The following is a 20436-nucleotide window of genomic DNA, read 5'->3' on the forward strand; positions in this document are numbered from 1 at the left end:
CCCGGTTTTCAGTACGTTTTTTTGGGAGGCTGTACTCGGCAAGACACGAGAATCCTGGGGCGGAACTGCCTGAAAAGCTGTCCCCGGCGGGTGACAGAGGATGTCACCAGGTGGCAGTGCCGGCCACGAGCGAACCCCGCTGCTGCCTGGGAGGAACAATCCCTGCCCGGCCCTGGGGACAGCCCTGCCCGGCCCTGGGCTCCTGCAGGGCCCCGCACTCCTGCGCATCCCTGGCAGTGTCCCGGGTCAGCCAGGACGTGACACCCTGGGACAATGGGAGGTGTCCCTGCCCACGGCAGGTGTGGCACTGCGGGGGATTTAAAGCCCTTCCCCACCCAAACCATTCCAGGATTTTGGGTTTAGACACTGATTTCCTGCTCCTGTGCTTCAGCTGCCTCCCTTGAGCTGCCTGGTGTCTCCAGCTCCTGACCCATTTATCCTCCAGCACCTTCAGGAAAACGTCTGGCAAGGAACACCTTTCACCCTAATGTTTTTTTAGCAATTCCTAACCTCCCGCCCCCTTACCCTGGGGGCTCTTTCCCCTCCCGGGGCGGTGCCGGGGCAGAGGAGGCTGGCCCGGCCCCGCCGTGACCTGGAAGGGAAGCGGCGTCACCGGGATCGACTTCCCGGGGCCGGGATGGAGCGGGCGAGCGGCAGGTACCGGGGCTGGCCGGGCCTGCGGTGGGCTGGGATTGGGTTCGGGGTGGATTTGGGGTGGGTTTGGGGGGGTTCGGGTGGATTCGGCGTGGATTTGGGGGTTCGGGGGGTTCAGGTAGATTCAGGGTGGATTCGGGGTGAATTTGGGGTGGTTTGGGGTTGGAGTTTGGGTGGGTTCAGTTGGATTCGGGGTGGGTTTGGGTAGATTTAGGGTGGTGTGGGTGGGTTTGGGGTGCTTCGGGGTGGGTTTGGGTGGGTTCAAGGGAAATGGGGTGTTTTGGGTGCACTTGGGTGGGTTTGGGGTGGTTCGGGGTGGGTTTGAGTGGGTTCAGGTGGATTAGGGGTGGTTTGAGTGGATTTGGGGTGTTTGGGGTGGATTTCGGGTGGTTTGGGTGCGTTCAGGTGGATTTGGGGTGGATTTGGTGTGTTCCAGGTGGATTTGGGGCGTGTTGGGTGGATTTAGAGTGCTTTGCGTAGGTTTGGAGTGGGTTTGGGTGCATTTGGGTGTATTTGGAGTGTTCTGGGTGGATTTGGGGCGGTTTGGGTGGATTTGGGGTGGGTTTGGGAGCGACACGAGGCCAGGACCCCCCCATTCCAGGTGTCCCCCGGTGTCCCCACTGTCCCAAAGCCACATCCCCGCCCGTGCTGGTTTGCCGTGGGGGAAACGCGGGGCTGTGCTCACGGGGATTCAGGATTCTGGACGGAGCCGCCGTGTTTGGGTTTCCCAGCTCCTCCACGGGGTTTAAAGCACAGCTGCCATGTTAGAAATTCTGAATTTCAGCATTAATGGTTTTGGCCAAGCTGCTCAGGCCCCGATTATTTACATGGCTACCAAACAGCACAGCATTGTGCTGGTTCCTGCTCTTGAACCATTGGGGTGCTCGCTTGGTGTGAAGCTCAGTGGGGTGGAACCTGGCCCTTAAACTTGAGATCAGAGAGAATATTTTATATTTTATACACATTTGTCCTGCACAGCCTCTTTCTCGTTGGTAAGTGAGGCAATGGGGAGGACAGGACAGCTTGTGCAAGTGTCAAATGGGAATAATTCAGAAGAAGCCACTGAGCAGCCCGGTAAATAACGGGGCAGTGGGTAAGAAAAGAGAACAAAATGGGGCAGAGCTGGTAAATCTGGCACCTTTCAGAAAGCTTGGTTTATTCTGGCTTTTTCCCCTCCTGCACATCTACCCTCAGGCATGTGGGAGTGCCTGGGGCTGTTTGGGTCAACAAGGATGTGTGGGGAGCAGGAAATGTCACCCTGCAGGTGTTTCCATTATCCACAGGGCTGAAAAGGTTTTGTCCGTGTCTGGTTTTTTGCCACTAAAACAAAAGCCCAAAGTTCAAACCACAGGTTCAGTGGTGGGAATTTCAGATCAGAGGGGATTTTTTATAAAAGTCAATTTTACAGCAGGAGGAGCAAAGCTGGGTGGGGAATGTGCCAGCAATTAGTGACAAAGGGCTTCAGTTCAAGTGGAGACTCAATATTTTGAGTGGATGCATCACCTCTGATGCTAAAGAGTGTTGTGGAAACAGAGTTTTTATCCCTTCCTGTTGGCACCGCTGGAATATCTGCTTTTGTTCCCTTGGTTCCAGACTTTCTCAGAAAATAAAAGCTCTATTGAGGCTTTGGGAGGTGTGGGGAGCCCTTCCCTGCCTGTCCCCTGGGAATCTGTGTCCTGCTGGGAGAGAGACAGGGGGAGCTTGGCAGGATGGATCCCTGGGCAGCTCTGAGGGACAGCAGCTGGCTTTGATCCCTGTCCCCAGGGTGTCCCCCTGGCACTGGGAGCCTGCTCTGCACGCCTGGGCTTTGGTGACCTCACCATTCACACTCTGTCCCCTTGTCCTGCTCCCTGTGAGTCACTCCTTCTGTCCCCAGGACACCTCCATTTCAGCCCAGTTTCCAGTGGTTTGCGTGGGTTTTTTTGTTTATTTTTTTTTTCCTTTCCCAAAATTGCTCTCTTGCAAAATCTCCTGGTGGTTGAAAAGCTGTTTTGTTCAGCTCTTTGTTTGGGTTTATTTGCTGGTGTCCAGTTCAGAAACAGCCAGAGCTTGGGCATCTGTGTTCTGGCAGTGGGAGCTCCTGGTGGAGTGAGAGCTGGGTAATACCCTGGGCCCTGCCCGGGAATTTCCAAATTTCCATCTGGTTTGAAGCACAGGCTCTACCTTGATTCCAGACATTGTTGCAGCTGTATCCATTTTGCATTTCAGCCTTCAAATGAAATGCTCAGATCCTCTGTGGGAAAAGCTTTAATTTACCAAGGGGAACAGAGCTGGTTTTGGGTGGCACAGCCTTGGCAGGGGAGTTTCTCTTCAGAAACTTGAGTTGTGTGTCTCTCAGACTCCCAGCACTCAGTTTTCTCTCCTGCTGTTGCTCCTGCCCCTGGTTCCCAGGCTGTAGCTGATGCCCAGGCCCCCCTGGCACGATGCCGTCACGGACCAATCTCTCTGCTGGGATCCCCAGTAGCAAAGTGAAATATTCCAAGCTCTCCAGCACCGATGATGGATACATTGACCTGCAGGTAAAAACTGGGGGAGGAAGCTGTGAAACCACGAGGATGGGCAGCCACAGCTCGGCCTTGCACGGGCACCTGCTTCTCGTGCATCTCTGGTGGAGCAGCTTCAGCTCAGAGAGGGGCAAAGCCTGGAGGGAGCCAAAACCTTGGCCCTTCCCCTCTGGAAATCCCAAAGAGCCTTCCTGGGAACAAGACTGGGAGTAGAGGCTGGCTCAGCAGGGTGGGTCTCCATGGGCAGAATTCCTTCTGGAGGGCAATTCTGGACCAGAATTTTGTCCTGTGCCAGCTGTGGGGTCCCATCTGTGCTGCCGTGGGAGGGGAGCTGTGCCGAGTTCATCTGTTCAATATTTGCGTTTTTCCATCCAGTTCAAGAAGAGCCCACCCAAAATCCCCTACAAGGCCATTGCACTGGCCGTGGTGCTCTTCATGATCGGGACCTTCCTCATCATCATCGGAGCCCTGCTGCTGGCAGGGTACATCAGCAAAGGGGTGAGTGCTTCACCACACTCCTGGCACTGTCCTCAGAGCTGCCCTGAGCCCTCACTGCCCATCAGGGGACAGCAAACGGCCTCAAGTCGCACCAGGGGAGGTTTAAATTCAAAATTAGGAAAGGTTTGATATGGAAAGGGTGGGAAAGGCCTGGCACAGCTGCAGTGGGAGTGTTCAGAACACGAGGATGTGGCACTCCAGGACACGGGTCAGTGGTGACCCTGGGGGTGGTGCTGGGTCATGGTTGGACTTGATGACCTTGAAGGTCTTCTCCAGCCTCAAGGATCTTGTGATCGTGTTCAGTGGAGAACTTCAGAGCCACAGGAAGTGAGCAGAACATTGACTTCCACCACAGCCTGGCTGGGCTGGGCATCCCCAAGTGTCCCTGGGGAGGTCACATCCCTGTCCTGGAGAGATCTCAGCCGTGCAGGGACAGGGAGGAGCTGCCAGACCCCGTGTGGGGCACGGCAACGCTTCCCCATCTGGCTGTGGGTGATCCCTGGGAAGGGGATCTGCTCCTGCAGTTCTGGGTGCTGCTCCCTGTGCTGTTGGCTCAGGGGGGGCTGGCAGCTCTGCCTTATCTCTGGCAGCAGCAGCCTCTGGGGCTATCAGCAGCACCGCAGGCACAGATCCCTGGGCTAGTGCTCGGCCTCGCTCACAGCTCCCAGCCCTGGCTGCACATCCAGGGGGTCCCTGGTGAAGGATGGGGTCCCTTGAGGGTTCCTGCAGCAAGGAGGAGGGGCCAGGACAGGATTAAAGGCTCAGCCTGATGACAGCTGAGATATTTCTGGTGGAAGATGGGTTTTTATTTCTCAGCTCGCCAGGCCTTGGGGATGGATCACAGAACCACGGGATGGTTTGGGTTCAAAGAACCTTACAGATCACCTCATTCTGAGAATTCCTTCACATCTCACCTGTCTTGGGCAAGGCAACCTTCCCCTAAACCAGGCAGGGTGTGTGAGGGAGGAGAGCCCCTCACACAGTGTCACTGTGGTGCCTTGAGAAGGCTGAGCTAGAGCAGAGTCACAGAATAAAGCAGGGATTTATTCAAAGGATCTCCTCCATGGATCCACCTTGGGCAGCACAAGAGCCCAGCCAGGGCTGCACCTAGGATGAACCAAAATGGTCACAAAATGAGCCCAAGATGAACCAAAATGGTCACAAAATGAGCCCAAGATGAACCCAAAATGGTCACAAAATGAGCCCAGGATGAGCCAAAATGGTCACAAAATGAACCCAAGATGAACCAAAATGGTCACCAAATGAGCCCAGGATGAACCAAAATGGTCACAAAATGAACCGAAGATTGAACCCAAGATGAACCAAAATGGTCACAAAATGCACGACTGCTCACAGGGTCTCTTGCTTTTTTAAGTTCTGCTCCATTTGCATACTGGGGTTAATGTCCAATTCCAGCTTTAGGTTATGAAGTCCCATCCTCCTTGTTTTTCTCTCTTCATTCCATGGTGTTTATGCCCTTGGGCCTGAGAGTTGGGTGGTTGTCCTTGGTCCCCAGCTAGAGAAGGAATTGTTTTGCTTAGCTGCTCTGTGAACAGAGCTTACAACACTTAACACAAAGCTCAGAGCTGCACGCTAACACAGCACAGAACCTGAAAAATACCAAAGCTGAGCCCTGAGACACCCCCTGCCCTTTGCCCTGTGTCCCTGCAGGAGACTGACCGGGCCATCCCCGTGCTGATCATCGGCATCCTGGTGTTCCTGCCGGGCTTCTACCACCTGCGCATCGCCTACTACGCCTCCAAGGGCTACCGGGGCTACTCCTACGACGACATCCCCGACTTCGACGACTGAACCGTTCATTAATCCCGCTCTAATTAGGCTGCTCGGAGCTGGTAGTTCCCCTGGATGCTGGCAGGGCACGGCCGATGCGTGTCCCTCGCGCGGCGCCGCTTCCTGGCCTTGAGGTGTTGCAGGTTTTCCAGTTTGGGGGTGGGGGCTCCAGCCCAGAATTGACCAAAAGGAATTGCAAAGAACTTGGGATTTATGGGATTTTTTTTCCTCTCCGGGTTGCGTAATTCCGCTCGCTGGGAAGCTCTTCCTGGGCGAGGCAATCCTTGCAATTTTCCAAAAATAGATGAGCTGGTTTCAGCAGCGGATACTTGTTTTTTCTCTAAGTGTTTTCTAGAGTTTATTTTAGCTTTCCATGAGATTGTGGTTATTGTTGGGTTACCTTTGCAGACAGACCATCATTAAATTCTCCTTTTGCTCTCTGTCCATCAGAAATGCTTCCAAACTACCGGTCCTGGAGTAAACAGAGTCTGATGAGAGAGGGAAAGCAGCACTTGCAGGAAGTGATTTCCACAGTGCACTTGCTCCACAGCTCCCTGTCACACTGACCAAGCTCATTTCCCCACAAACGCCTCCTTCCCAAGCAAGCTTTCCCCGTGCCACTGTTGCTTTTGGCAAAACCTGCTCATCCTTCACAAGGACTGGTGTTGGAGTTCGCTCGTTATTTAAACAACCAAATGGCTACTGGGAGAAGGATTGGAACCCAGACTCAAGTGTCCAAATATCAAAAATCTTGGGCTTGACTGATGTGGGCATTGGAGACACTTGAACTCCAGCTGTCTATCTTCTGGAGTCCTTGTGTAGATAATTTGCTGTGCAGACCTGCCCAGGCCAGTGAAGAGAAGTTCTCTGTGCAGTTTGTGCTGAACAAACCCCCTCTAGATTGCTTTGCCAGCTTTGCTGATGTGTCATTCAGGGAAAACAGAGCGATGGCTCCACTTGAGTGAGGTCAAACCAGGCTGTCTCCTGGTTCTCAGTGTCCTGGACAACGAGCAGCGATGCAAGTGGATGCATTTAACTTGAATAAAGTTCTATATTCTCTGTAACCACAAGTTTGTCCTTCCCACCTTCACAGGTGTCAGAGTGCACTAAAAACTGTCCTGGGCTCCAGCTGCTGTTGCCTCCAGCTGCCAGCTGCTGCTGGAGTGAGGGAGGCAGCAGCTCTGGAACAGCCCCAGCAGTGTCAGTCTGCACAAAGCACTCCACAGCTGCCACCTGAGCCCCAGGCGGGTGGAACATTCTGGAAGGAGGAGGCAGGAGTGACCACAATCCACAATCATGGCTGGACAAACACCTTGCTCTGAACCTACTCCTGGAATTGCCTTTTTTCCTCCTTCAGTGCTGCAGATTAAACCCAAGCTCTTTTTTTTTAACCTGCCTCTCTTCCCTCACTTGTCTCCACTCCCCTGTGTGAACCCCAGCACTCTGAGGAAGAGCTGGTTAAATAGTTAAATTCAGGATCTCCCTTTTTCCACCTCAGGAGGTTCCCTCCCTGCTGCCAGCCCCAGCTGGGGTGGGACGGGGGACAAGGGACACGTGCTGCTGGCAGCAGCTGGAATATGTCAATTACAGCTGGCTCTGACCAGGAGAGCTGCTGCTGACGTCAAGCCATGAATCAGCCTCTCCTAGGGGACAAGAACCTGCGTTTATTTGGATTTGGGGAACAGAGGAAGTGGAAGTTTAGTTGGAAAAAGCAAAGAGGGAGGGAGAAGATGAAGCAGTTTGGGAAGGGGGGGTCACCTAATTGGGATAAATGAAGGGGACAGGAGAAGGAACTGGACTTGGGTGATCCCTGTGGGTTCCTTCCAGCTTAGGGCATTCTGTGACTCTGTGTTTCTGAGAACATGCTGATGTTCCTGGAGGAAAGGAATTAATGAATTTACTGGTCTTGGACTGAGGCAAAGTCCTCAGGCAGCACAGTGAATAAATAAGCAGGGCTGTGTGAGGGATGGCCAGATGAAAAAGTCCTCTTTTTTATATCTAATAAAATAGGGGGGGTTATATCTAATTGGGAAAAAAAGAAAAAATTGGCCCTTCCCTTGGGTGTTTGTCCTGCTTTTCTCAAGATCTCTGCCCTGAGAGCTCCTCCAGGCCTCCATGGCTGATCCTGGTGGCCTCTCCCTATTGCTGTCCTGGGAGCTGCATCCCTTCAGCAGCCAGGGGACTTCACCCAGCCCTTGGATCTCCCTTCAGCAGGCAGGGGACATCACCCAGCCCTTGGATCTCCCTTCAGCAGGCAGGGGACATCACCCAGCCCTTGGATCTCCCTTCAGCAGGCAGGGGACATCACATCACCCAGCCCTTGGATCTCCCTTCAGCAGGCAGGGGACATCACCCAGCCCTTGGATCTCCCTTCAGCAGGCAGGGGACATCACATCACCCAGCCCTTGGATCTCCCTTCAGCAGGCAGGGGACATCACATCACCCAGCCCTTGGATCTCCCTTCAGCAGGCAGGGGACATCACCCAGCCCTTGGATCTCCTTGGCCTCCCAACCACTGCAGACACCTTTGGTTCCCCCTCCCAGCTCGGGGCAGTCCTGCCTTTACTTCCTGCCTTCTCAGCCTGATGAAAACAAAGAATTTTTGCCCTTTTCCCAGGGCTCTGTGCTGAGCCAGCTGTGCTTCCCTGCTCCCACTCCTGTGTCCTGTGTGAAATGTGGATGTGCACGTGCACAGCAGTTCCTCTCCCCTTCCTGAGCACAAAAGCAGCCTGAGGATTTTTAGGAATGCTGGATTGGACTAAAAATAGTCCAGACAGTCCAGCAAGGCCATGGCAGAGCCTCCCAAGAGAGCTGGCTTTGTTCTGTGGTGGAGCCAAGGGTTGGGAGGGGGGGAGGAAACTCGATTGTTGATTAGAAATTATTGTTTCCAATTGATTGAACTGCCTGGTTTGCTGCTCTGGGCTCTGGCAGACCATGGTTTGTGCTGGTTCAGGACTTGTTACCCTGAGGCCTTTCCTTCCCTGCTTTCCTGTGTCTAGGAAGGTGTTCAGGAACTGCTTTTAATCAGAAGTAAGGCAATTACTGGGAGCTCTGTTCTGCCTGGCCTGCATGGACAGAGCTTTCTCCTGATAAGAATCAGGAAGTGACATTTCCTTCCTCCACACTGCACTTGGGCTGGATTCTGAGCCATGCTGTTGTCCTCATCCCTGGGGCAGCACAAAGGGACCTGCTCTCCCACAGCAACACACATCCATGAGATCCCTGCGGAGCTTTTCCAGCTCTGCACTTACAGAGAGGAACAAAACTGTGATAAATCTTCTTTGAGAGGACTTTCAGCTCCTGTGAAACAGCAGGTTTGGCACTGGAGCAAAAATTCTGTGGAGGAATCACCATTTCATCCTGGGCTGTTAAAGCAAAGGGCAGCAAATCCACTGGTCACCACTAATTAATTTTGTTTTGAAATATTTACTTGGGCTGAAGTAGTAGCTGCTCTTAAGTCTTTAAAGGATTAGCTGCCTGCTACTCTTTCGTGCCTGCAACCATTTATTTAAGCTGCAAATCATGCTGTTAACCTGTCACGAGAGGTTTTAACCTTCTTTCTCTTGTCAGTGGGAAATGCCTGGTGCAGATGGCCCTGCTGATGTGACAGAAATTAAACATCCAGTCAGGTCCTCTGGGCTCTTCCCCCAGCTTCTTCAAGGAGGGGGCAAGACAGAAAATGCATGTAGTGATAATTGTCTGCATCAGGGTGTTGCAAAGCCCGAGGAGGGGCTGTGAGGAGTTTAGGGAACATGAGTTGTGGGTGATGCAGGAGCATCAGTTTCTGAGCTAAAGCTGTGTGTAGCAAAGGAAATGCTCTGGATCTAGAACAAATCCTCGAAGAAAACTGAGAAGTCACCTCAGCAGGGATTATTTCTTACTCTCAGGCGCGTGTTTAGTGTAAAAGGGAAAGATCTCAGGTTCTTAAACCTATAAATACTAATTAGCATCACCATATAATTTTCTAGCAGTTTTCATGAATGTGTCAAAAGAAGAAGTCTGCCAGCTCCTATAATCCTCATTTTTCTTGTCTCTCAACACTAACAGCCCACAGCACAGCATGACCTCTTCCCTGCTATTTTGGGTGGTTCTTTTCCAGACAAATGCCTTATTTTCTCTGTATTTGATACTGGAGGTCAAGAGAATCCTCTCTGCCTTTTATTGCACAAGAACAGAGGCAGGATTGTAACAGGGCCAGTGCAAATGTGTGCCTAAAAATAAACCAGTGGATGGTCTCCAGCTTCAAACACAAAAAGAGTATTTGTAGAGGTCTCTCTTTGTTGCGTGATCGAGTTTCAGATCACTGAGGAGACACTTCAAAGTTCAGCTGACAAGCAGTTCGTGGTTTAATCCTCCCCACGAAACAAAGGCAACTCTTTGGCTTGGATCCGTGGTCTGCTCCCACCCTGGAGCTGGCAGAGGCTCACTCTGGATGGATCATCCCTGGGGAAGGTGCAGTGTCCGGGGTGCTGTCCTGGGCTGCTGCCTCCCACCCTGGCCACGGCCTGGGGCTGCAGAGGGACAGGCAAGCCCACAGCCCTTCTGCCACCGCTGCTGGAAACAATTCAACAGTGGCAGGAGGGGCCAGAGCTTGCAGAACTCTTCAGTGACACTGCTTGGCACCAATTAAGAATAGCAGAGAGGTGGCACTTCAGGCAGGGAAGGGGTTAACCAACTACAGGGCACTTTTTGGGGGAGAAGTTGGAGTTCATTGTTCCAGGGTCTCTGTGGATTTCTTTTTTGTCCTTTCATCTCTGATTCTTGGTTCTCATCAAAGGGGTTGCTAGTCCTTCCTCTTTGTTTTCCCTTGGCCTGTGCCTTCACCTGTGAGCAGGAGCACACAGGCAGAGCTGTGCTGGCAGGGAACTATAAATAGAGAGCCTGGCCAGACCTGTGGCATCCGTGCTGCTATAATTGCCACTCTGCACTCTCGTGACAAGCCCTGCTCCAGCTGTCAGGGCAAGGAGAACTGCAGGGAGCCTCCACAGTCAGTCCCAGAGCTGGCTCTGCCTGTGGAGCTCTGCTGTGGGCTCAGTTCTCCCTCTGCCTCCAGGAGTTCTGCTTTTCCTGTGTGTGTGTGACCATTCCTGATGTCTGCCCAGTGGGATTTGGGCAGTTCAGTTTCAGCAGCTGCTTTGTAGAGGGCTCGTGGTCTAATTGATGCCTCAGCACCTTTGTTTGTTTTGCCCTCTGCCCCTTGCTGGAGTGGCTGGTGTGTCTGTGTCACTCCTGATGTCACCATGAGCTGTTGTTGCTATGTGCTCACACAGGGGATTAGGTGAGTCATGGGGTAAAAGTGACCCAAGCCCTCCATCCTTCCTCTCTGAGGAATGACTTGCAAGTGGGTGAAAGCAGGGACTGTGTCTCTGCTCTCACTGCTCTGCTGAGGGATGAGTAAGCAGCCACGAGGCACTGCTGCCCGTGCTGTGCACAGTGAAGGACCTCTTTTATTCTGTGCTATAAAATTCCTCTAATGGACTTCAAAATGATTTAGTGCAACGTGTCCACCTCATTTTGGAAATAATTTAAGTGGGAATGAGCTGCTCTGGTCCTGCTCATCCAGATCTGCCCACAGCAGCTGCTCTTTATTCCCAGAGCTTTGAACAGCCCCACATGAATGTGACACAAGGTGACAAATCCCAGCTTGTCTCCGCCCTTGGAGGCCATCCCTGCAGATGCCTCAGGGTTCATCCGATGGGGAGAAGATCTAATGGAACAGAACTCCAGGGTGAGTGTGCCCAGGAGAGCAAAACCATCGGGAGCCATGAGCCCCGGGCTTCTGCCGTGCCTCTGCTGCTGCCACACTACCTCCGAGCCAGATGTGGCTCCAGAGACTCAGCATTTGGACAAGGAGAGCCCGGCAGGGGAACAGACCAGGCAGGACAAACACAGGCTGCTCTCCCGGCCCCCTCCTGCTCCCACTCCTCCCAGGATTTAAGGGCTTATTTCAGGAGCTGTGCTTTTGGGAAGCAGCCTGGGGATAAACTCGGAGAGGTGACTCAGCCCATCTCCTCCTCCTGTCAAACACGGGCTTTGCCCCTGACTCAGCAAGTGAAATCTCATTTCTTTTGTACAGCCCTGAGGTACCAGACAGAACAGCAGCAAGAAAATTGCCTCCTCCTGCAGAGCACAGGCTGTCCAGCTGAGTTAATGTCACCGGGAGCTCTCTGGAGCACTCTCCCTGCCCTGGATTCCTCTCAGCTCGGGATGAATATCCCGTGGGCAAAGCAGAAGGACCTGGGATGGGCTGTTTGTACTCTCCTGGTTGTTTGTACTCTCCTGGTTGTTTGTACTCTCCCGGTTGTTTGTACTTTCACAGTTGTTTGTACTCTCCCGGTTGTTTGCACTCTCCTGGCTTCCACAACCTCTTCTCCACTTCCAAAATATTTTGCAAACCCAAAGCTGAAGGAAGGTCTCCTCTCTCCAAAAGCTGCCAGAGGGGAGAGGACCAGCAGGCACCCAACAGTCCTGCAGCCCCGCAGATCTCCGGTCCTGCTCACCTGCTGATTTATTCATGACCTGGATTTAAACGCTGCCGATCCTCCCCCAGGGGCTCTGCCGCGTGGGTCGCCGGCTGCAGCCTCCGTAATTTGAGAACTTGGCCCGAGATGCTCGGACCAAAAGCTCTCTTTGCTACCGAGAGCACTTTGCACTAATTAAACTTGGTAAAAATTATTCCTGCCTCCATTTTGCAGATGACAAATCGGGGGGTTGGGCTCGGCTGGCAGAGCCCATCTCGGTTCTGAGAAAGAAACACTTTTTTTCTGAGAAAGAAACACATTTTTTTCTAACTCGAATTCCACCTGACACTGGGGGGAGCAGCAAGTCATGGGTGTCCCCGAGATAATGATACATTCCTGTGGGTCGGGAGTTTACCACCAGCTGCTGGAGGTGGCATTTTAACCAAGGGCTGCTCACACTTGCTTTCCTCACCTCACAGAGTGAAACCCAGGGTCTGCTCAGCTGCCCCCCTCAGTTTATCATTCCATATTCCAGAGGGAGAAGTAAAAAAACCCCCACTGCTGGTGAGTTGTTAATTTTTTTGGGGGCTTACTTGGGGGAGTCTCCACTCACCTCCTAGACTGCTGTTGAAATAGCAGGGGTTTCATTTTTATTTTGTCTAATTCAGTGGAAGATATTCCTGTTATCCATATACAGGAGTGCTGGGTTCTTCTTAATTGCTGGACTACATCTGTGGGATTCGCACATAATGTTATTAATCTAATGCAAGGCAGGTTATTTTTTTTTTGGTTTTTTTTATGATATAAAAACTAAACTCAAAACATGCCAAGAAAACAAGATTGGAAAGGAGCTATGGAGCCCAGACCCAAACCAATGATAGGATCATGGGATGGTTTGGGTCCATTGGAAGGGACCATCTCAATTCCACTCCCCTGCCAAGGGTGAGGATGCCATTCACTAGATACCATCCCTGGACGTGAAGTTTTCATTTGGTCTTTTGGACATCCTGTGCTCAGATCAGTGATTCACATCCCAGCCAGGACAACACTTGGGTTTAAAAATGGAAATTTTGAGTAAGAGACGCTGGCCAAAAACATTTCAGCACTGACATTTATGCCAGTAACGTTTGTACTGCATCTGAGGAAAAACCTGACCTGCAGTCCTATCCTTTGATCCACATAGAGCCACGAAGAAACAACCCAAATAAAGCTGGGGAAATGACCTCAGTAAAGCTTCCGTGGACTGTTTGGTGATAGGGTGCAGCAACACCTCACCTGCTCAGGTAAGTCCCTGAGTGAGTTTTGAGGAGCTCAGGTAACCCAGACAAGATGGAGAAAACACAAGGAATGTGTCTCCTGTTGGATCTCAAAGGTCAGCACACCAAATGATTGATGACTGCTAATTCCTCCTGCTGCGTGCTCATGAAGGACGTGCACATCCCACGGCTCCAATTCTTCCAGCTTCTTTCTGGATCTGTGGATCATTCAGGCAAAGAGGGATTGAATGTTTAGATAAATACCTCAGGGTTCTTCACTACATTTTAATAATGCAAATTATATATGCCAATAGTCCCAGTAAAACTGTAAAATTTCCACTTCTGTAGCAGGACAGTGTGATGGCATAAAATGGACTCTGACTTCCTGAACAAGGGAAATGCCAGGGAATTTTCTCAAACTTTGCAGCACAGGAGGCCACCTGGAAGGGAATTTATCAATTTAAGAGGAAAAAGGAATGAAAAAGGCTTTAGTGGGTTTGAGCCCATGGTTCCAGGGGGTCTAGCTGTGTCAAATTCAATTCTTGGAGCACTAAATCCACCTTTATCATCCTTCCCGGCTTGTCCTTGGGATTATCGGGACCCTGAGGTCTTTATCTGTTACATTTCAATCTGACTGATGTGTTTTCTCTGGCTGTATTTCCCTCTGCCATTTTTCACCTGGGGAGGGCAGGGTTGGAAAATTTCTAACCCTCTAAAATAAAATAAACAGAGCTGTGTGTCTGTCCCTGATCCTGAGCACAGGGGGGGGGGCTTGCAAGGACTCTGAGCACTTCCTGCACAAACTCCTGTCAACAGCAGAACTGCTGCAGCCTCCATCAATCTGACATTACTAAAATGGCCCTCCTGTCACCCCGCCCCCCCCACCTTGACAAACAAAGGCTTTTAACGCTTAAAAGCTGTACTGAAGTCTGTGTCTACATTTGGGATAAGGCCAGGTATTGAATAATGCCAGGGATCAATATCCATAGTCAGGCATTGTGCCTCAGCCCTGCCCTGTACAGTTCTCCGTATGTCTCATTGGAAAAACCTTTTAGAAGCTTAACCAGGAGAGTGTTGCAGTGAACATGGAAAAAGATAAATATGGGAGGATAAGCACAAATGCTCCAGAGGCCTTGTAGGGTCTCTGGTCTTAAAGTAAGCTGCTGGGTTTTAATGGGATTGGATGAAACCCTCTTGGTGGGGGGGTGGGAGGGAAGGGGTTGGACAGCTGGTGAGCAAACACCCCGCCAGCATTCCTGCTTGCCAAACACTGCACGAGCAGCAACGTTTGAAGCAAGGACCCAAAAGATCCCCAGAGAATTGTAGGTCTGGCTGAAACAGGGCCCACTTGGTGCCAGTGGCATGGGGAGTGCTTTCCCATCGACTCAGGGCTGCACCTTGACTAAACAACAGCAGGGCTGGGGGAAGAGAGCCCAGCACGGGTCAATATCGCCTCAATGACAGGTGGCGTCAGGAGAAAGGGCAGGAATCAGCTGAGGGGCTCGGCCCCAGCTGCCCAGAACAGCCCTGAGCAAGGCAAGGAGCCACGAGCTGCTGTGGCTGAGAACTGCACGTTCTGGGAAGGGCAGGACACAAATTAGAGCGAGTTAACGTTGTCAGAAGCCATTAGGGATGTCAGATGTTGCCGAGAGGGACGTGAGAGAGGCAGAGTCCAGCGCTGGGTACCGGAGCTGCAGACGTCAGCGGTGCCTGAAAACACCCAGCTCTGTGGGCTGGGAGGGGGGATTTGTCACATTCGTGTCACATTCGTGTCACATTTGTGTCACATTGGTCCTGGCCCCCACCAGAAAACAGGAAATCTCAGGAAAATGGTGTTTGCGGATGTGATGGAGGTGTCATCTTTTGGGGGATTCAGCTTAGCCTCCTCTAGTACAACAGGGGAGGTTTAGGTTGGCCACCATGAGGAATTTCTTCACAGAAAAGGCGATTAGATATTGGAGCGGGCTGCCCAGGGAGGTGGTGGAGCTACTGAGGTGTTTAAGGAATGGCTGGATGTGGCACACAGTGCTCCGCTCTGGTTGGGATGGTGATGACTGGGCATAGGCTGGGCTTGACCTCAGAGGTCTTTTTCCACCTAAATGATTCTGTCATTCTTTTGTTCCTCCCTAAACTCACCTTCCTATTTTAAAAGTTGGATTTTTTACTAAAATATAGTAATTTAAAGAAGAAAAATATCCAAAAAGAAACCCCAAAGCAAAACCCCAAGAGGGCCAGTGCTGGGGGCACCAGGTGAGCACTAGGGGCTGGAGAGGGACCCCCAGATGAGGGGCCCAAGGGCCTTTGTTTGGGGACCTCATCAATATCCATCAATGTCCATCAATATCTGCAGGGAGGTGTTGGAGATGGAGCAGGTTCTGCTCCCTGGGGCCCAGCAGTGGGACAAGAGGCAATGGGCAGAAACTGAGGCATGGAATGTTTTACCTGAACACATGGAAGAACTTTCCTGTGCGGGTGACCAAGCACTGAGTCCCAGAACCAGAATAACAGAGTTACACAATCCCCTGATTTGGAAGGGACCCACTGATCCGGCTCTCGGCCTTGCACAGCACATCCCAACAATCCCACCGTGTTCCTGAGAGCCTCGTCCCAACCCTGCTGGACCTCTGCCATCCCTGAGGCCACGACCATTCCCTGGGGAGCCTGTTCAGCGCTCCACCGCCCACAGAAGCTGCGGAATGTCCCTCACTGGGGATATTCCAAACCCGTCTGGACACAATCCTGTCCCATGTGCTGTGGGATGCCCCTTCCTGAGCAGGGAGGTTGGACCAGATACCCCACTGGGGGTAATCCCTTCAACCCGCCCCATCCCGTGACTCTACGATTTGTGTCCTTCACGCGTAAACCCTTAACATATCCCTGCAGCTGGATGCTCCTCACCCTCAGGGAACACGAAGCTGCTTCCCCCTGCCGAGGGCCGGGGCCGCCATGGCGGCCGAGCCCTGAGGGAGCGGGGCCGGGGCCGCGCCATCTTGTCGGGGGCGGAGGAAGCACCCGTCCCGCCCCGTGCTCTGCCTGCCGGGGCCGCCCGGCCCCGCCGCACTCGCCGCGGAGACCGAGGGGAGCGGAGCCGCAGCCCCCAGCGCCATTGCCGCCCTCAGCCCGCCATGGCAGGTGAGCCCGTCCTCCCCCTCCTGCTGCCGCCCTGAGGGAGCAGCCCTGAGGGAGCGCTTCCCCGCCGCGCTCTCCCCTCAGCGTTTTCCGCCCTTCACCTCCCGCCTGCTGTCACCTCCGTGCCGGCCCCGCATCCCCGCTGCTCGCCCCTCGCTGCCCCGCGGGCCGGAGGGTCGCGGCTCCCCGCAGCCTCCACCATGTTAGCCGGCCGCGGTTCACCTTGGCCGCGCGGCTGCCACGCCGTCCGCACCTCTGCGCTCCTCCTCTCCCTTTTATTTCGCATTTGTGGGTTGAATAAACCCTTCCCTGGGCTCCGCGCCGGCGTTTTCTGGCTCGGCATCATCGCCAGGGGATGGGGAAGGGGTGCGGGGGATGCCCGGGGTGGCACCTGCGGTGCGGTCACCTGCCCGGCCGGCAGCACCGCTCAGGCATCATCCCCAGGTGGGGTCTTCTCTCTGTGCCGCTGAGGTAGGGTTTTTTTTTTTTTTTTGGGTTTTTTTTTTTAATTTTTAGATTATTTTTTTCCCTTTAAGCTGAGACAAAATGGGTGGCAGAGCCGTAAGCTTGTAGATGGGATGGAGAAATGCAGGTTAATTCTCCCCTGGTCCTGAAGGGGTGGCCTCGCTCTTCCCTGATCCCGTTCTCGTGATACGCTTTAAAGCTTCCCCCCCTTCTAAAAATTATTTATTTGCCTTTTTATTTTTCTTTTTCAGTGCACATCGAGGCAGTAAATATTTCAATTTTCTGCTTTTTAACTTGCAAGCCCCGTTCGATGTCGTGTGTGGTTTTGTGGTTTTCTTTTGTTTTAAGGTACATTTTGGGTAGGAAGAAGTGATGTAGGTAGTGCAGAAAAATGCCTGAACAAAGCTTGTTGCAAGCCTAGTAGGGTTCCTAGAATAAGGACTAACCACTATCATACATTCCTGTTATTGGTGGCTTTTGCCTTTTTTCCATAAAAGCTGGGAATGAGGCAGAGGCTTTCCAGTTTTATTCCCATCCCTTCATTTTGGAGCCGTCGTTGTCATTTTGTACGCAGGGAAGAGCAGCCCTTGAGGCAGTTTGGGGCTCTCCTGGCCAGGTGAGTGCGGGCTGGGCTGACCCCAAAGGCAGCAGCAGAGCCGGTGGAAGATTCTGGCAGCGGAGGAAATCCCCCGAGGTGTTTAAGACAAGGTAAAGACCTGGCCTGTTAATTTTTTCCGCCTTGTCATTTTCCACACGCAGCTGACTCTTGGTGTGAGTTCAGTGCCAGGTAAATGCCAGGCTCCTTCTTGCTGATGAGCTTTCATATTCAATAAAAACACCCAATGCTCTATATTCATAGGGAGCTTAATATGTCTGTGTGTCCTTACTGCAGTGTAGTGCTGCCAGGCTTGAGCAGGCTTTAAATTACCCAGTTTAAGCTTAAAAAAAAGAGCTGTTTTGGGTAGTGTTTTTCCTGGCAGGTGGAGTTTGATGCATGCTGTAAAACGAAGTGGAGAAGCAAAACAAGTGCTGGAGTGATGAGCAGCTGATGGGCTGCACAGTGCTAGAGCCAGGCTTAACTGCACACCTTGTCTGCCAGGTGATTTCAGTGTAGATAAAGGATTATTGCAACAAGCATCTCAGGTTAGCAGACTGGAAAATAATCTTGAGATATGTGGAACAATTGGATTAGTTGATGAGCTCTTGTACCCCTACTCCTAGCTCCCAGTCATGATCCAGATACCTTGAAATTAGAGCAGTGTTAACATGGAGATGCACTGAAACAAATTCAGCCTTGGGCTTGCAAGGAGGTTAAACAAGCCCTGAGATTTTTATCATGGATTTAAACAGGCCTTTGGTTTAGTCAAGATGTGAAGAGGACCCAAAAATGTTATGTCAGAGCCCTGGGGACAAGAGGAGGTCACGCTGGGGTTCTTGGTATGGGTTGTGCTCCTGCTGTGGCTTAACAGGCTGAACTGAAATGGTTTAATATCCATCCCAGTGTGGCACTGGGCTGTAAGCCCTGCTCTGAGCCAGGCTTAGCTTTGCTGAACTCTCTGGAAGCACACGGCTCTCAGCAGATGGAAGGAGCAGGATGGGAATCAGGTTCTCAGAGCACGGGCCTGTTGCTTCTTCAGCATTTTCAGCACGGAAACAAATCCAAGGATTTGGAGGAAAAGCAGCCTCTCAGTCAGTGTCAGGATTTGGGCTGCAGGTTGATGGGTTTTCCTTGGGTGACAGCAGCAATTTAAGCAGCTCCCATCCCTCACCCCCTGGCAGTGTCCCCTTTCTGTTCGAATCTGTTTGGGGAATTTTTGTGCTCTTTGCCCTCCCTGAGCCCAGGCAGACCTGAGTGTACCTGCCTAAGTCCGTACTGAGTGGTGTGTGGGTGTATTTAAACCTTGCTAATATGAGAATTTCTGTCTCGTGAAGGTCGTCTAACAGGGAGTTGAATTCCAATGGAGAACTAGAAATCGCTTCTTTGTTTGGTATTATTTGGCTGGCAACTTCTTCTTCAGGGGAAGCTTGAGATAATGGCAGTGTTTGAGGATTGTTTTTTCCCTAATTTCCTCCACATTTGTTCAGAAGAACCTGTAAAAAATGCTGCATTTGTGTGCAGCTCCTATTTCAAATGTTTTTTGAAATTCAGCCGAGTTTTTTCCTCTTTGATTCTGTCCGTGTGTTTGGGGGTTTATTTCTTCCTGGTGTAGCCAAACCTGCCAACTTCCTCGGCTCGAAGGGGTGTCCCGAGGGGCTGTGACGTGGTTCTGTTGTGGTGTGGAAGTTGATTGCAGACCTTTGAAAGGAAAATGGGTGAAACTGCAGGCATTGTCGGTATGGTTTCCTGCAGAAGTGGCTGCTAAGCTGCTCTCCGGACTGGTCTGAACTGCAGCGATTAAACAAACCTCTCCTGATCCTCAGGGCAGGAGAGGGCAGCTGGCACCCCTGGGAGCTGTTCCCACCACGAACTGGTGTCGTTTGGGAGGTGACAGAATCCTGGAATGGTTTGGGTGGGAAGGGACCTCAAAGCCCACGCAGCGCCATGGGCAGGGGCACCTTCCACTGTCCCAGGCTGCTCCAAGCCCTGTCCAGGCTGGCCTTGGACTCTTCAGGGATCCACAGCTGCTCTGGGCACCCTGTGCCAGGGCCTCACCCCCCTCCCAGGGAAAGATTTCTTCCTGGGAAGTTCTTGTTCTGCTTTAGCTGCTCCTGTCAATGTCTCCGTGTGAACCACATAAGAAATCTCATGCCCCAGAAGTTTCTGTTAGGGCCATTTCTTCAATAGATTTATTTTGCTTTCAAACACTTCTTTATGTGTTTATCCTTACAGGGGAAAATGCAGATGGCTGCACACAACCCTTGTACTTCCACTGGAGCTGATGGTTTATATGTTGCTGGAAAATCTATTTATATCAAGTGTTATTTATGAAGCCTCAGTGGTCATGACATGGCCTGACAACAGTTACCATGGGGGTTATTTTACTTAAAAGCTGCAGGAAGACAATATTGACAGACAGGATGAGTAAGAGACGAGCATCCTGATGTAGTGGAGGCAGGAGTAAAATAAATCATTACAAATGAAAGCTCTTGCTGTGTTCTCCAGCCTTCCCGGGGGTGAATCGTGTTCAGCCACGGCCAGCTTCGTGGGGTGCACAAAATATTTCTGTCAGTGCTTGGGAGCATATTTGCTTTATGGGCAAATGTTTTCAGTTGTTATGAGCTGTCTCAGGACAGGGTTTCTTTGATGGCAGGAAAGAAATCTGATGTTATTTGGCTGTTTTCAGGTTGTGGGAAGGAAATGCTTGCTGTCTGAATGTTTTTCTGTTGGAGATGAATCTACATGGGGATTTCTTGCCATGGTAATTTGGCCCGGAAAGGAGCAGAGCTACTTCCTTGGAAAGGCAGTTGGGGTGTTGAGACATCGCTGGCACTCGGTGGGGAAAGAGAGGAGGAGGGAGAGCTGGACTTGTGGCTCCTGTTGTAATTTCATCCCTTCCACTCGCATTCATCTCGGCCCTTTCCGATGTTTTGGGAACATCGGGAATTCCCCACGCAGCTCCCGGCTTTCTCCAGCGGGACCGGAGCCGAGTTTGGGTTTTGTGGTCCCCAGTGTTGTCACAGTTACCCTGGGGGCTGTGGCTCTGCCGTGGCCGCGGGGCAGGGCTGGGCTTTGAGAGC

At 52.0% G+C, this 20436-nt stretch overlaps 2 protein-coding genes and 1 long non-coding RNA gene across 4 annotated transcripts in view; 2 read left to right on the forward strand and 1 right to left on the reverse strand.

Moving 5' to 3' along the window:
• The first annotated feature begins 198 nt into the window (after positions 1-198).
• TMEM230 (transmembrane protein 230) lies at positions 199-6511 on the forward strand. The gene is made up of 4 exons (XM_053966457.1): positions 199-657; positions 3046-3173; positions 3534-3656; positions 5328-6511. Exons 2-4 carry the CDS (start codon positions 3078-3080, stop codon positions 5466-5468), a joined length of 360 nt encoding a protein of 119 aa, XP_053822432.1. The 5' UTR covers positions 199-657; positions 3046-3077; the 3' UTR covers positions 5469-6511.
• Positions 6512-13005: 6494 nt separating this feature from the next.
• On the reverse strand, positions 13006-16193 carry LOC128800932 (uncharacterized). The gene is made up of 2 exons (XR_008435069.1): positions 16063-16193; positions 13006-13382 (listed from the first exon to the last, which is right to left on the reverse strand). It is a non-coding gene; the product is annotated as an uncharacterized LOC128800932 (long non-coding RNA).
• Positions 16194-16203: 10 nt separating this feature from the next.
• Positions 16204-20436, forward strand: part of SLC23A2 (solute carrier family 23 member 2) — a 52710-nt gene continuing 48477 nt past the window's right edge. The window contains exon 1 of one of the 2 annotated variants that reach the window (XM_053966448.1): positions 16204-16296. The gene's annotated coding sequence lies outside the window, so the exon portion shown is untranslated. The remainder of the gene's footprint in view (positions 16297-20436) is intronic. The other variant, XM_053966449.1, reaches the window with a different exon arrangement.

This window comes from Vidua chalybeata, chromosome 28 (genome assembly GCF_026979565.1).
Source record: "Vidua chalybeata isolate OUT-0048 chromosome 28, bVidCha1 merged haplotype, whole genome shotgun sequence".
Taxonomy (NCBI): domain Eukaryota; kingdom Metazoa; phylum Chordata; class Aves; order Passeriformes; family Viduidae; genus Vidua; species Vidua chalybeata.

What these genes read in the sequence shown, in the direction of transcription:
- TMEM230 (XM_053966457.1), top strand. Translation starts at nt 3,078, where the DNA reads ATGCCGTCACGGACCAATCTCTCTGCTGGGATCCCCAGTAGCAAAGTG. An exon ending in ATGGATACATTGACCTGCAG is followed by an intron (nt 3,174 to 3,533) that starts GTAAAAACTGGG and finishes TTTTCCATCCAG; the next exon opens with TTCAAGAAGAGCCCACCCAA. An exon ending in CAGGGTACATCAGCAAAGGG is followed by an intron (nt 3,657 to 5,327) that starts GTGAGTGCTTCA and finishes GTGTCCCTGCAG; the next exon opens with GAGACTGACCGGGCCATCCC.